Raw genomic sequence first — 16,917 nt, forward strand, 5'->3', positions numbered from 1 at the left:
AGTAACTGATAATTTGGTGCACATTTGGTACAAATATATATTGTCAACTTTAAAAATGATATTCATGTATTTGAAAGAGGTTAGATGTGGGTTGAATTGGAAGTTGAGGTCAGTATGTTCAATATTTGCAATCAATTTAAATAGGCTACTATGAGAAAAAGAACCTCTTCTTCTTTAGTAGAGAGATGATGAAAGTAGAAAGCTGTATAAATGTGAATTGTGTATACATCAAATCCTCCCAAATGACCAAATAACTGGTATTCTTCGACTATTTAATTATACAGGTGTTGCTTTAGCCCCCTCCAATGGTTATAAATGGTAAATGGTCCTATTTCTGTTTGCTGTAGTTTGCACAGTTTAGAATAATCCTAATTCCTCAAAGCTTGGCTAAACTTCTAAATTTACACTCGAACTGCGTGGACTGTGATAAGATTCCCATACTTGTTTACCTATTTATCCATTTTTGAAGCAAAAAAAAAATAAAAATGCTTGAAGGATGTATAAAAGGCAGGGAATATTGACATTACTTACAACTCCAATTCCAAAAAAAGTTGGGATGCTGTTTAAAATGTAAATAAATGTAAGTAAAAACAGAATGCAATGATTTGCAAATCTCATAAACCCGTATGTTATTCACAATAGAACATAGATAACATATCAAATGTTAATGGTTTTAAGAAAAAAACAATAAGGTCATTTTTAATTTGATGGCCGCAAAACGTCCCCAAAAAAGTTGGCAACAAAAGGCTGGAAAATTAAGTGTTACTTAAAAGAAACAGCTTAAGGTACATTTTGCAACTAATTAGATTCATTGGCAACAGGTCAGTGACATGATTGGGTTTACAAAGAGTATCTTAGAGAGGCAGTTTCTCTCAGATGTAAAGATGGGATTGAATCTCGATGGAAGCATGCGTTGCTCTAAAACCTTTATATACCTTTCAGCATTGATGGTGCCTTTCCAGATGTGCAAGCTGCCAATTCCATAGGCACTAATGCACCCCATACCATCAGAGATGCAGGATTTTGAACTGAGTGCTGATAAAAAGCCTTATGTCCCTCTCCTCTTTAGTCCTCTTTAGTTTAGGGGATGCGGCGTCCATGGTTTCCAAAAAGAATTGAAAATTTCGATTCGTCTGACCACAGAACAGTTTTCCACTTTGCCTCAGTCCATTTTAAAAGAGCTTTGGCCCAGAGAAGCCGGCGGCGTTTCTGGATCATGTTCACTTATGGTTTCTTCTTTGCATGATAAAGCTTTAAGCAGCATGTGTGGATGACACGGTGAACTGTGTTCACAGACAATGAGTCCTGGAGGTGGTTCTGAGCCCATGTAATGATTTCCATTACAGAATCAGGCCTGTTTTTAATGTAGTGCCTTCTGAGGGCCCGAAGACCACGGGCATGCAATATTGATTTTCACCCTTGTCCCTTGTTCACAGAGATTTCTCCAGATTGTCTGAATCTTTTAATTATATTATGTACTGTAGATGATTAGATATTCATAGTATTCGCAATTTTACGTTGAGGAACATTCTGAAATTGTTCCACAAAATGTAGACGCAGTTTCTCACAGAAACGCAGACGCAGTTTTGCCAATCTTTATTTCTGAAAGACTCTGCCTTTCTAAGATACTCTTTTTATACCGTCATCTTACTTGCCAATTAACCTCCAGCTGTTTCTTTTTAACAACACTTACTTTTCCAGTCTTTTGTTGCCCCGTCCCAACGTTTTTGAGACATGTTGCAGCCATCAAAATGAAAATTACCGTATTGTTTCCTTAAAATGGTCATTAATTCCTCAGTTTAAACATTTGATATGTTTTCTATGTTCTATTGTGAATAACATCTGGGTTTATGAGAATTGCAAATCATTGCATTCTGTTTTTATTTACATTTACATGTTACACAGCGTCCCAACTTTTTTGGACTTGGGGTTGTACAACTCGATGTCTCATTCTATCAATCAGACCAGTGGGTGTGTTTAACTCTTCATGTCTTTAGCAACCGATCATTTTTGTCTTCTCATGGCTCCAGGACTCCCAGTTCAATCCTGAGCTCGGGTTACTGTCTGTGTTGAGTTTTGTGTATTCTCCTCCTGTCTGTGTGGGTTTCCGACAGGTTCAGCAGTTTCCTCACACCTTCCAAAAACATGCAGGTGGATTGACTACTCACTGGTGTGAACGAGTGTGTGTGAGTGTGTGTGTGTGTGTGTGCGTGTGTGTGTGTGTGCTGCATCCCATCCCAGGTTACACCCAGCATTCCTGGGAAAATTACAGATCCACCGTAACCCTGACCAGGAGAAAACATTCACTGAAAATGAATGGAAGAAAATTAATTTATTTGAAAGGTTTTAGAGGGGGCACGATGGCTTAGTGTTTAGTATGTTTGCCTCACACCTCTAGGGTTGGGGGCTTGAATCCTGCCTCCACCCTGTGTACACAAAATTTCCACGTTCTCTCCGTGCTTCAGGGGTTTCCTTCCCCAGCCCAAAGACACGGGTTGTAGGCTGAATAGCATTTCCAAATTGTCCACTGTGTGTGTGTGTGTGTGTGTGTGTGTGTGTGTGTGTGTGTGTGTGTGTGTGTGTGTGTGATGTCACCCTGTCCAGGGTGTCCCCTTGCCTTGTGCGCCAAGTTCCCTGGGACAGGCTCCAGGTGACCCTGTGTAGGATAAGCGGTAAATGGATGGATGACAGGTTTCAGGAAATCTTTTACTATTTGATGAAGTAAGAGACCACCAATGTATTTGCTTTGAGATTAGACTAGAAGCATGCTAAAATAATGATGGCCTTTAGAAACGAACATTGCGGAACAACAGTACAGCCTTAAAAATTACAAACGAAAACAATTTGGCAATGTGTCCACTGAATACTTTATGATCTGTCAAACACTACAAGAAAATGTAAGAGAAAGTCCGCACATCACACCGAACACTGAGGTGATTTGAGGGCATCAGGCAACATGCCTAGACTGATTTAAATGCTAATACACCATTGTTTCTTTGAAACATCATTGTTCCAGTGAAGGTATGGAGCATAACAATACAATAGAACGGAGGAGCAGATGTTTGGAGTGAGAGTATTGGTTTGGGGCTACAGCTGCTTGTGAAAATGTGCAAATAGAAGTTCAGGAGTGAGGTAGACTGATGTTTTCATAGCTGTGTACCCAGAGGCATGATCTCCTCATTAAACGTTGTTATAGGAAATGCATATAATGTTTTATGTGTGCATTGCCCTACATATTTAACGGGAGAACCCCCCCCCCTCCCCCCACGGTATCTCTCACCATGCAGGCAGCAACGGCACCTTAATGACCGCTTTTGCTCTGTCATGCTAATCTTCAAAGTCGTCTCGGTTCCCGGCTTTGCCTACGTGCTCACGTGCTCCTTGAATTTTTTTAAAGCGAGTCACGGTGCTGTCTGAGCTAGAAAAAAAAAAAAAAGAAAAGAAAGACATTTTGCACTAGGCTACTGATGATTCGATTTGTAAGCCAATTTCGATGAATAAACATGATGTGTTTTGTTCTGCCAAGTGTGTTCTAAATGTTGGTCAGTGAAATGAAATGCGTTTCACGTCAGCTTGATGGTATTCGAACGTTTACTCAAAAGCGATATCACAGAAAGCAAACAAGGGGCAACGTAAAACATGATTCAAATTAAAACAGATGTACTACATTTTGTGTTACTTTATCAAAGTGCTTATTTAAAAAAATGCTGTATGCACTTCTAGTGCCATCCACTGCCAAAACATAGTTACTGCAGATGACATTCTCCTCTGTGTGTGTGTGTGTGTGTGTGTGTGTGTGTGTGTGTGTGTGTGTGTGTGTGTGTGTGTGTGTGTGTGTGTGTGTGTGTGTGTGTGTGGTGGGATAAGGTCAGGGGGTTTTAATCATCCAATCCTCGGGAACCTTGGGGACAGGACTGATTCCAGCTCTCAATAAACCTGAGATTATTGCAGTCCTACACTTTTGATTAGCTGTCGCAGTTGCAATAATAATAAGGAGAGGAAAAATAAGAATAATAAGCCTCTCTGGGTTTGGTCTGGGTCCTCCGGTTTCTTTTGTAGATGGATTGGCTACTCGGTTGTTCTCATGTGAGTGTCTGTGACCATTATCTGACCGATTTGACTTTGTGGGGACATTTGGCGTATCTCCAAAAGGAAAACTGCTTAAAGCGCACCTATTACAGTTTTGAAACGTGCCTAATTTTGTTTTAGAGGTGTCATACAATAGATTTACGTGCATCCAAGGTCAAAAAACAGTTTCATGTGCTCGTAATTTAAATTGCAGAGTTACCGTTTTTTCCCCTCAGTGTCGCAAACAACTCGTTCAATGATCCGTTCTAAAGGATTCATTCTAAACTCCTCCTTTCAGAGAGCATACTCTGCTCTGATTGGTCAGAGGTCCCAGTCTGTTGTGATTGGTCTACCACTGTCAGCAATCAGCTGATGAAGATCAGAGGCGGGAGGTGGGGTTTTTGTAACAAGCCTACGTAGGCTAGTACAGGAAGTAAGTCTGGAATTACTAACGAATCGTTTCAGCTGTTCAGAATCGGTTCCTTCTTTTGGGAGTCAAAAACTCAGTTTGCCCTGTGCTTTGATTTTTGAAACTTTGTAGATGTTTTACATTCACAAACAGCTCGATAACACACTACATGAAAGGTAATATTTCAAAAACCATAATAGGTGCACTTTGGAAAAAAAAAAAAAAAAAACCTGTAGCAAAAGGTTTCCTTCTGGTTACTGGGGATAAGGTTAGGGTTAGGTCTATTAATTAGATTCATTAAAATTTATATCAATGGAAGTGTGGAAGTACCTCACAAGGATAGTAAGACAAATATGTGTGTGTGTGTGTGTGTGTGTGTGTGTGTGTGTGTGTGTGTGTGTGTGTGTGTGTGTGTGTGTGTGGGTGTGTATGCGTGTGTATAATGTTCTGAAATGGACTGGTGGGGAATCCAGAACATACTCATACATTGTGCCCGGTGTTCCCAGGACTAATCATGATCCACCACGAACCTGACCATAAAGTGGTTCAATATAAAGTGTAGTTGTTTATTTGTTTTCATTTCTTACTTGTACAAATAACGTGGAAGATATGTAGAACATCATTTAATATAAAAATGGATTAAGCCGTAGCCTCAGCAAAAAAGTTTATTAAGTCGCTGAGAAAACCTGTTTAGAAAACGTGCTTCCAGTCAGGAATGCTTGTTTGTCTTTCGCTGAGCCTCCTGTCATCATTTTATAGAAACTACAGTATATGAGCCACCTAAGATCCTGTGGGTAAAGCTTATTAAACATGGACAGGAATTTAAATGTCGAACCCTGCAACTGCTAAATACTATAAATTATAAAAATGTATTTATTATACACCAATCAGTGAGTAATAAAGCCATGTAAAGACAATAAAACGGATGAATAATTAATGACAGTAAAATGGTATAAGAAATTGAGTCTAATCAAAAGCAGGGGACAACAAATGCATCTTCAGTTTCTTTTAAAAGGTCCTGAGCGTCAGACAATTCAAAATTTTTCAAGTAGAGGATTTACAATGTTTTTATTGCACTTCAGAATGCTTGATGGAAGACTATTAGACTGCTATAGTACTGATTAATTGTGCTATAATACTATCAGAATACTAACTTATACTCATAATGAAACTACAAGTCTGTATGTAAGGGGCGCAAATTTTTATTTCTTGCACCAGCCATAGTCCGGTTTATTCAGCATGCACACACACACTCACAAAATGTATACTCTAAAATGCTATTTGTATCTATAATGAGGGACTGAAAATATAACGACTCAGAATGTAATAAATATTGACTTTAAAAAAAAAAAAAAAAAAGATTATTATATAATCTATACAATTATATAGACTGCAATGTTGTGTTGTGTGTTTACAGAATTTTCAACACAAGGATCCACAGATGAACAAGGAACAGCATTAACTAGACAATAAATGTGAAGACTATAATGTGTGCAAAAGTTTGCACCCCTGTGGTTTCTAAATGCAAAAAAAAAAGGAAGATATTTTACATTTTACCTACAAATAAAAAGAAAACCAAAAAGATTGGAAATGTTTTGCCATGACCATCTCAATCTGAAGGAGGTAGATTATGACATCTTGTAGATATATCAGTACAATTGTGGAATTATACAATAGAGAAGACTCAAAAGCTGCACAGAGGAGCAATTATAAAGGCAAAGTGCAGGACTACAGTTTATTAGAAAGCATTTATATCATATTGAGAAAGTGAAAGGCAGACCTTTAAACTAATTGATTTTACTATTAAAGCCTTGACATCTGCTATTTGGCTGTTGTTTCCTGTGATAATGAAGTAACATCTGTGAAACCCAGAACACTGTCTGTATATATATATATATATATATATATATATATATATATATATATATATATATATATATATATATGACTCTGTGAAATTGTGAAATTTTCACTAGACATCAGTGTTAACTCAAGAAATCCAGAAATATAAACAATTCACAACATTAAAGTCCATAAATAAAGTTGTTTTATCATGAGATGTTTCTTTTGTGACACCTGGGTAATGAAAAGCCTTTTTATAGACCATCAATTTACTAACCCAGCTGATATTAATTTGCACAGATAGGAGGTATAATTACTTACGGATTTCAGCCGGTTCCTTGGAGAACTGCTTTCTCTTAGCGTGTTCAATACGCTTTTTTTCTGTGTTATTCCACTTTATTCCACATAACTTTATTTATGGACTTTAATGTTGTGAATTCTTTATATTCGCAGATTTCTTGAGTTAATACTGATGTCTGGTGAAAATTTCATGTGAGTAGCCTCATTGGAAATATATTTACTGAAAAAAAAATGTTGACGCGTCCAATACTTATTTCCCCCACTGTGTGTATCTGTGTATATATATATCAACAACATATGTATATATGTAGACCGGACGTTCTCCTTTAGGATTTTCTGGTAGAGAGCAGAATTCATGCTTCCCTCAATTAATGCAAGTTACCCAGGCCCTGACGCAGCAGAGCATCCCCACACCATCACACTTCCTCCACCATGCTTTTTTTGTGGGATTCTGTGTTTGGTTTACACCAAATGTAACGGGACTCCTGTCTTCCAAACAGTTCCTCTTTCGACTCATCAATCCACAGAACATTCTCCCAAAATGTTTGAGGATCATCAAGGTGTGTTTTGGCAAAATTCAGATGAGCCTCAATGTTCTTCTGGGTTAGCAGTGGTTTTATCCTCACCACTCTTCCATGGATGCCATTTTTGACCAGTGTCTTTCTGATAGTGGAGTCATTAACAGTGACCTTTATTTATGAAAGAGAGGTCTGTAGGTCCTTTGATGTTGTCCTTGGCTCTTTTGTAACTTCCTGGATGAGTAGTTGCTATGCTCCTGGAGGAATATTGGAAGGTCGGCTACTTCTAAGAAGGTTCACTGCTGTGCTGAGTTTTTCCATTTGGAGATAATGCCTCTCACTGTGGTTCTTTGGAGTTCCAGAGCCTTTGAAATGGCTTTGTAACCCTTCCCAGAATTATGTATGTCAATCACCTTCTTCCTCATCATTTCTGGAATTTCTTTCAACTTTGCCATAGTGGGTAAGACCATTTAACCAACTTCCTGCTGTTGAAAAAGTTCTATTTAAGTGTTGACTTGATTGAACAGGGTTTGCAGTAATCAGGCCTGGTTGCGTCTAGTCAAGCTGAACCCCATTATGAATGCAGTTTCATAGATTTGGGGAATTAGTAACTACGTGGGCAAATACATTTTCATACAGGCCCAGCTGGTATTGGATAACGCTTTTGCTTCAATAAATAACACTATTATTTAAACTGTATTTTGTATTTTATTCAGGTCGCCTTTGTTTTATCTTAGATTTTGTTTTCATTTCCGAAACAATTTAGTATGAGAGATACACAAAAATGGAAGGATTCAGGATAGCGGTAAATCCTTTAATATAAACAATTTTTTTTTTTAATTAAATTTCGGAAGACATTTTGCATAAAAGTGTTAATTTCCCTCATGCATGGAAACTTTTGGGACACCCTGTATAAACTTAAATGTAGAATGGTAGGAATCAATGATCGCACCGCACTGCTGATTTCTCATTAGATGTGAAGAGTGTGTTGAAAGAAAATGTTTAGGATTTAGGTTGGGATTAGGATTTAGATTTAGGATTCGGGTTTAGGATGTGGTTTGAGTGGCTGTATCGGCTGATAAAGGCTATTTTCTGGCTAGTTAGTTTAAAAACATCCGATGATCAGGGCCGCTTATATCCTGTCAGCTAAATGACTGCGGGAAAACACACTGATTTCGTTCAGTGTGTAAAGATGATGTCTCTTGTGTGGCATGATGAAAAAACTGCAGTTTGTAATCTCTGCACTGCTAAAATTTTACACCGGAAGTGAGCAGCAGTGAAGCGGGAGTTTCGGTGTCGAGTCAATTTTATTTTATTTTTTTGCCATGCTGCTCACGCTCAATTAAAGGGCCAGTACGCCGTTGAAAGATTTAAATGAAGATGAGATGACAAATATATATATATATATATATATATATATATATATATATATATATATATATATATATATATATATAATGTATATATTGCACAGAAAAATATATTTCTAGAGTGGTGAATTTCATATCCAGTTAATGTTAATATATAAAAAAAGTTGATATTATATATGACCAGTTTGATGTCAGTGATGATGTAGAAATGCTCGTGTTTGTGGTGAGTGAATGTGAGACTAACAGGAGGTTTTTTACAATTCAGTCCATGTTAATATGAATTAATAACATTCAATAAGTGAAGAAATCTTACTTTAATCTTCAGAATTGAGTTCATGTGTTAATGTTAATTAGAATAATGTGTTTTCTGTTTATGAGACCAGTCACTGTCAAACAACTTGTTGAAAAGGAGAGAATAAAGTTTTTATTTGCATTTCTTTCAGAATTCTAAAAGGCAGAACTGTCTGTATCGGTTATCGGCCGATATCACTCTGAATAATCAGTTATCGGTATCGACTAAGAAATTTACATACACTACATCAGATCTGCTCATGAATCAGACCTGTCCCAGTTTAAACTGTTCAAATGTGCCAAGAAGTGAGCACAGAGAGCAACACAGAGAGTAACTTAGTGATGTGTGCATCCACCTGTGAGAAGAATGAGCAGAAAGTCCTGAGTGTCCCTGAGCAACAGGCTCATTAATGCAAACACTGGGTTACTATGGAGCCTAAGAGGGGCACAATGAGTTTGTATGGACTTCACACTATAATCACTGATCAGCGCCACAGCAAACATGGACGAGTCTCCAGCTGAGGAGAAAAGATTCGAGTTTATAGAGGAGTATGTGCTAAAAACACTGCGATTAAAAAAGGACCGCTGGCAAAAATGCGTGAGCGTGGAGGAGCAGAAACAAGTAATCCAGGACTTTTTGGATAAACCCGACCACACGACGCTTGTTGTGTACCTGAATGCCGCCGGACAACTTGTACCTACTAATGGATTTGCAGCGAATTCGAAGAATAAAGCTGTTTATTTTATTAAACAAAGCCAAACTGCTCTGTCGTTTGACACCATGAAGGCGGACTTGATGTACGGAGACATGTCCTACTCGCCCCTGGAGCAGTTCTCAGCCTTCGTAGAAGAGGTGAGGAAACTTTCCGAGCGCGCGGATTGTTCACGCGCCGTACGTTCTTTACGTAACACACAGTACAATACGTAAAGCGTCCCTTCAGCGACGCTTCTGATTGGATGAATCCCAAATTGCTCCGTACTCACTATAGAGGTTAGGTGTACTTCATAGCGTATACAAATACACCGTGTAGTGCACTTTGTTTCTAGCAGAGTGGGATTTAGGATTCAGCCGTGTGTAGTAATGTCATGGAAATGAGTTGAGATTTAAGGTCTCTCACAAACATTTAGTTTGTTAATGAAAGTAACTTTGCTTGTTTCATGTTTGTAATGTGTTATTTGATCAGTCCGGACTAGTTGAGGATCCAGGACTGAAGTACGTTTCTGTCAGAAAACAAACAAATAAATAAACAATTAAAATCGTGCTTAATAATGATTTCTTCGCTCTGTGAACGTTTAATGTTTCATTTAGGCTGAAATACTTTTTTTCTTTCAATAATGTTATTAATAATACTTCAATCATATGTTGAACTCTCGAAATAATCTGTAAATGTTGAGCCTTGTTTATGAGTGAGCAGGTGTCTAATCACGTGCTACACTGTGTGCCGTCAGATTATAAATACAAAAGTTGCTGCTACATACAGGAATATACAAGTACTAATGCAGAATGTATTTTTGTAGACTTGTATGGGGGTTAAAACGCCAAGGATTACATTTAAGCTTTTGATCTTTTGTTCAAGCAATTCACAAAAATACTCAAACAATTGGAAACACAAGACAGGTTCACCCCCCAAAAAAACTTTGTTAAGTATAGGTGTGCGGCAATTATTGGCACACTTTTAGTCAATACTTTGTGCTATCCCCCTTTGCCAAGATAACAGCTCTGAGTCTTCTCCTATTATGCCTGATGAGGTTGGAGATTACATGGCAAGGGATCTGAGACCATTCCGTCATACAGAATCTCTCCAGATCCTTCACATTTCGAGGTCCATGCTGGTGGACTCTCCTCTTCAGTTCACTCCACAGGTTTTCTATGGGTTTCAAGTCAGGGGACTGAGATGGCCATGGCAGGAGCTTGATTTTGTAGTCAGTAAACCATTTTTGTGTTGATTTTGATGTATGTTTTGGATCATTGTCCTGCTGGAAGATCCAACCACGGCCCATTTTAAGCTTTCTGGCAGAGGCAGTCAGGTTTTCATTCCAAGATGCCATGTATCCTAACAAAATGTCCAGGTCCTCTGGGAGAAAAACAGCCCCAAAACATTAAAGAGCCACCACCATATTTAACCGTGGGCATGAGGTCCTTTTCCATATGGCTACCTCGCTGTGTATGCCAAAACCAGCTCTGGTGTTTATTGCCACAAAGTTCTATTTTGGTTTCATCTGACCATAGAACCCGATCCCATTTAAAGTTCCAGTAGTGTCTGGCAAACTGAAGACGCTTGACTTAGTTTTTGGACAAGAGTAGAGCCTCTTTTCTTGAAACCTTTCCAAGCAACTTGTGGTGATGTAAGTGACTTCAGATTGTAGTTTTGGAGACTTTCTGACCCCAAGAGACAACGAACTTCTGCAGCTGTGATCCTTGGAGATTTTTTTGCCATTTTTTTAACCGTCCTCTTCACAGTGTGTTGAGACAACATAGACACACATCCTCTTATTTGTGTTTGTGTGCGTGTGTGTGACATTATGGCTTAAGCATTCTTCAAAGTTGCTAGGTTTATTATAATGTATTGGTCACAAGTGGAAAAAAGCAATGACATTATTACTTTGATGATGGATTTTGCTATTTTTATTGCTACAATTTAAATGAAGACATGTTATAGATGTTGTTTCCACCTTGTAGTGTCTTGCCTTATACTATTTTGAATTAATCCTGGTTGGTGCATTGACCCATGAACGAACACACTGAATGTCCTCGGAGGTTCTGCAGTTCTAGAGCATGAATCTGTAATTGTTTGTGTATTTAAAAAAAAAAGAACTGAAATTTTCTATTTCTATGAGTGAGTTAAGGCTACACATAGGCTAGTGCTAACTATATTTTTTTTTTTGCATGTTTGTGTCTATTTGGATACAAGCTGAGCACCACGTAAGCAATAACAAAATATGATTCTGTTCACACCGGACGTTTTAAACACGAGTGAGGCGCTGAATGAAAATGTAAACTCACTATTTGACAGTAGATGGCGCTACACGAAACGCAGAAATACTCCGGTACACAAGGTGGCGCTGCACAACTTTCCGTTTCTGACACCCACTTATCACTGAGAAGAAGAAGAGAGAGCGTATTTACAGCTTTAAGCCGTTCACACACGTTTTGCAAACTCGGTAAAGCGTGTACGTACTTTTGTGAAACGTAAGGTTTCTGTTAATTTGGCCACTGCAGCAAATACTTCTTTAAAGCGAAATCCTTAATTAAAGTCCTAATTTTAAACCGGATACTCTTTTTCTAAATAAATCATTATTTCAATTATATCAAAAATAAGTATGTGAATGTATGATAATATAGCGACGCAATAATGGGGCAATCAGCGGATTATCATCTGCAGGGAAGAGACAAAGAAACAAACAATGCTATTTAGTGTAGAAAACAACACTGAAATAATTAAATGGATCATTTAGAATATATACTTGCATTACAGTGTCGTCAAAAAAATAAATAAATAAAAAAAATAGCCACAACATAATAAATACACTTATATAGTATTCAGTGTGTAATTTGGAATCTGGTGCTTTCAAAGGACACCTTGTTTATGTGTGTAGGCAGAAGGATTTATTAGCAGTGAGCATTTTATTTCCGGTGTCACTTCAGCACTCTCACCAAAATGGCGGATGCTTGGATCTTCTTCAGCTGCTTCTGCGTCGGTAAGACAGTTTTGTACTTGAACGCCATCAAGTCGTACTTTTATGTAACTTCAGCAGCGGGCATGTGAACAAAAGCGCGAATCTCATTGGTCGGCCAGGTTTTAACGTGGCACATCACAAAAAAAAAAAGAAAAAAAAAAAGCATTGTTAAAAATATTTGACGCCATGCGTTTTACGCCTGGGTGTGAACAGTCACTGACTACGTTTACATAGACAGCAATACTCTGAATAAGAAACTACCATGTAAACGGATATTATTGATGACCTTAATCCGACAAAAGTCATACTCGAAGTAAACACAAATCAAATTTAGACGTGTGGAGTATTCCTGTTTAGACACATTATCAAAGTGCATTAGTAGACTACGTTTACATGGACAGCAGTAATCTAATTATGGACCTTATTCTGAATAAGACAATATTGTGATTAAAGTGTTTACATGAGTCGCTTTTAGAATACTCCTTTCATGTTCAGGTTTGACATGTTATAGAACATGGAGCGAGTAACGGCACACGTCATTACGTCCCCGCGCCGCGCCGTCCAACCTTCCTCCAGAATTTCACATATCGACATACAGTTGGTCTTTGTTATGGTACCGTATACAGTTTTGGGCATTTCATTTTTAATTTTACGAAAGCTTCAAGTGCACTTAATTATTTGTCATGCTATACATGCAAATAGACGACTGCTTGAAGCCACAGGCTGTGTCCCAAACCGCATACTTACCTACTATATAGTAGCTGAAATACATGTATTTCTCCTACTATATAGTAGGTAAGTACGCAGTTTCGGACGCAGCCGTGCTCTCTTGTTTGCCGTCAAACGGTTGAGCACTGCCGTGTGTGATCGTGTCCTGTCGCAAAATGCGATGAAAACTCCCACATGACGTTAACAATGTGATTAAGGTTTGTACATGTCTGTAATACACATCGAGAACGCGACTAAAACAGGAATTCTCCACACGTCTTAATTCGGTTTGTGTTTACTTCGAGTATGACTTTAGCCAGATTAAGGTCATCAATAATCACTGTTCACATGCTAGTTTCTTAATCAGAGTATCGTCTTAATCGGGTTAATATCGGATTATTGTTGTCCATGCAAACTACTGAGTGACAGCCATTGGGGCGTTAAACGGTGTGAACAGGGCTTAAAGTCTTATTGTTTGCTCTTATTGTGCGTTTTTTTGTACTTCTTTACCCATTCAGGTTGTGGCTCCAGTGTTGCTCAACAACGATAACCACTACCAGTGGCCTCACGTCATGTCTCAGGACCTAATGCGACACGTCCATGCCCTGAAATCCAGTGTGTTTATGATGTCTGGACAAGTCAAAGGCAAAACTCTCCTTCCTCTTCCTGCAGGATCAGAGAGAATTGAACAAGCAGCTTTTGAAAGAGAAATGAGGTGCAGGAGAAATGATCTGTTGTATTTTTAAATGTGTGATATTCATTCATTGCCACAGTGAACTATGGGATAGGTTTGACCTAACTGCTCAGTATAGTTTTATTTGGAACTTTTTTTTAATTAGTTTCCTCAGGGCTATTCCTGCAGTGCATTGATGATGGTTCACCTGTGGCCACTGACATTTCTTTATACACACCTCAGTGCAACATGACAGCAAGAAGCATCAACTGTGACAGATCTCGGCTCAGCGAGAAACTCCCTTGAGGGCTAGCTGTGTACAATCATCAAGAAACTATCTTTCTTTTTGTTTTTGCTCTGTGATTTCAGTATGGCTTGTTCTGTTTGCATGGGAACTTTAACAGTGTCTCCTCAATTGAAGCTGTCATGTCAGCAGCAATTAAAAGTAAAATCTATGACTGCATTAAACGTACAATAGTTATCTCAGTTGAGATACTTTCATTCTTTACCTGACTGAATTCATAAAGTAGATCTCAGTGTATGCGAATGCTTGTATGTTGTACTGAAAGATCTTTGGTCACGAGGCAAACACAAACAGTCCGGTTTCTTTTGAATGCCTCAGGGGAGATCTGGTGGATAAGAGTATCATCCACTCCATTGAATCCATGGTGATTGAGTGGAGCCATCAGATTCATGAGGTTCTCAAGAGAGACTCGTCTGAGCCTTTGCTGGAGGGCGAAAACCCCACGCCACATGTAGAGCTCAACTTTTGGAGGAATAGGTCAGTGGAATTTGTTATTACTTGAAACCAATATCTTTTCGAATCCTCATCACCATTTATACTGTGTTTATATTCTTTCTTTTGAATTTATCACTAGGTATGCTGACCTTGAGTGTATACACAACCAATTTAAGTCACCCAAAGTGACCAAAATGGCTGAACTCTTGGACGCAATGGAGAGTAGTTACTATCCTGCTTTTATAAACATGCTACAGCTTGTAAATGGAGGTAAAGGCAAACCCTGTTCCGTCGTTCGTTTCTAAAGTTACAGAGCACTTTTCCGCTCAGTTTGTTTCTTAACGGCACAAACGCTACTGATGCTTATGCATTGTGTTCCTTTTACAAAGCTTTGGAGGAAGCGAGGGACATCAATATCTTCCTGAAGCCTTTAGAGCGTCTTACAGAAGATTTGGAGAACACAGATTTCACCGACGTGAAAGCCAGACTTGCGCCTCTCATGCACACGGTGTGTCTAGTGTGGGCCAGCTCCAAGTACTATAACACTCCAGCCAGAGTGATTGTGCTTTTACAAGAGTTCTGCAACCTGCTCATTCAAAAGGTGTGTTATTAAACTGCTGAGTGCTTCACTTTGGCTAAAAACATTAGTTGTAAGCTGTGATTTTTTTTTGTTGGACTGTGTTTTTAATCTCTATCTCGTACCTATCGTAGATGAAGGGTGTTATATTGTTTCAAATCGGTTATTGTTTAAAATTACATGTTGAATATAGATTGTTACCAGTTCATTATGTACACCTAGGTTGCACCAAGTGGCGTTTCTAAAACATTGGGCTTTAGTGGCAGACTTTTGTGACAATGGCGTAAGCATTTCATTTGGGTCATGCTCATGTTGCTTTTCTCATTAAAGTGCTTGTATGCGCTTACTCTCACAGCCTTAATATTTCATAAACAATCCGGTACCTGGTGGCCAGTAGAGCTGTCTACACCTACACATAACACAACACTATCACAGCAAAGCAGAAAACAAGCACAGCTACTAAGCAACTAGTAATTCTCTCACACACGCACACACACACACACACACACACACACACATTGTGATTAGTAGGTGCATCAAATCATTTGTAGTTTGCTAATGTAGTTATGATGGCATTTGTTGTCAAGGAAGGAACACCAAAAGGATCAGATAATAAATAAAACAACAACAATAATAATAATAATAATAATAATAATAATAATAAATCATGGCAGCATTACCCTGTCCAATTCTTTCTCTTCACTTTTGGGTTCCACTTATCCAATTTGTAGGTATACTGCACAACTACTGACTGTTCCTCAATTTGTCAGCCCTTCTAACCTGTCAGTTAGTGGAAATAGCTGCTGGTGCGTAGCGTAGAGGGCATCTAGGAGATAAGCTGAAGAGGACAGCTTAAAGAGATTGTAATTTTATATCTCATAAACTCTCCATCTCAGATCAAGTCTAGGTTCCCAGTACACTTGATATTGTTCCCAGTTCTTTGTGTGCTTTTATTTAACTTGCAGCATATGCCACCGTTCTGGTTTTGGTCTTGTTTTTGATGACCCCTTTGTGTTCACCAGTTCTATGTTCAGCCTTAATTCATTATTTATTCCCTTGTTGTTTCTAGTTCTCATCACAAAGTCTTGCTAAATATGTAGTGCATTTTTTCTCTGTATATTGTTTCTGGTTTTTCAGCTCTTGTATGATTTTTGTGTGAATATGCCTTATCCCAAGCGTTGACCCCTACTAAAGAGTATCTCAATCATTTTTGAATTTCCAAATATAAAAACCATTCTGGGTTTACTCATTGTGTCTTGCCTCTAATTGCATATTACAATATAACTACAAAGTGACCTATATGGAAGGTGTACCTGATAAAATGGCCAATCGGTGTAAGTAAAGAGTACTTCAAATAGCAACCTGGTGTAATTGAGATGCTTTGTGCAGATTTTGTAAAGATAAAACCTCTTTTCCACTTCCTGGTATCTTGTGTGAAGGCTCGGAGCCATCTCAATCCAGAGGACATCCTGAAAGGTGATGTGGTGGAAAGTCTTTCATGCATGGAAAGTACTCTGGATGTACTTACACACTTCAAGGAAATCTTCAATGAGAAAAGAAACAGCTTGACTCAGTACCAGAGAAACGGGATGGAAGTAAAGCCTTGGGACTTCTCGCCTTCCATGGTGTTTTCTGGACTGGATCGTTTCACAGGGCGTCTAAAGGCGATCGAGGTGAGTCTAGGGGTATTTGTAAAGAACCAGACGATATAGACGACAGTGTGGTTCCTTGTTGTTTTACTGCT

General features: G+C 38.5%; 1 protein-coding gene across 3 annotated transcripts in view; it reads left to right on the plus strand.

Moving 5' to 3' along the window:
• Nucleotides 1–9,147: 9,147 nt before the first annotated feature.
• Nucleotides 9,148–16,917, plus strand: part of dnah9 (dynein, axonemal, heavy chain 9) — a 99,468-nt gene continuing 91,698 nt past the window's right edge. For 2 of the 3 annotated variants that reach the window (XM_017484454.3, XM_017484455.3), the window contains exons 1-6: nt 9,148–9,651; nt 13,703–13,899; nt 14,480–14,638; nt 14,736–14,866; nt 14,986–15,197; nt 16,613–16,846. In XM_017484454.3, the coding sequence (XP_017339943.1) occupies nt 9,301–9,651; nt 13,703–13,899; nt 14,480–14,638; nt 14,736–14,866; nt 14,986–15,197; nt 16,613–16,846 (1,284 nt within the window). In that variant the 5' untranslated portion in view covers nt 9,148–9,300. Of the gene's footprint in view, nt 9,652–11,891; nt 12,498–13,702; nt 13,900–14,479; nt 14,639–14,735; nt 14,867–14,985; nt 15,198–16,612; nt 16,847–16,917 lie in introns of those variants that run through there. The other variant, XM_047159465.2, reaches the window with a different exon arrangement.

The sequence above is a fragment of the Ictalurus punctatus genome, chromosome 13 (genome assembly GCF_001660625.3).
Source record: "Ictalurus punctatus breed USDA103 chromosome 13, Coco_2.0, whole genome shotgun sequence".
Classification (NCBI taxonomy): domain Eukaryota; kingdom Metazoa; phylum Chordata; class Actinopteri; order Siluriformes; family Ictaluridae; genus Ictalurus; species Ictalurus punctatus.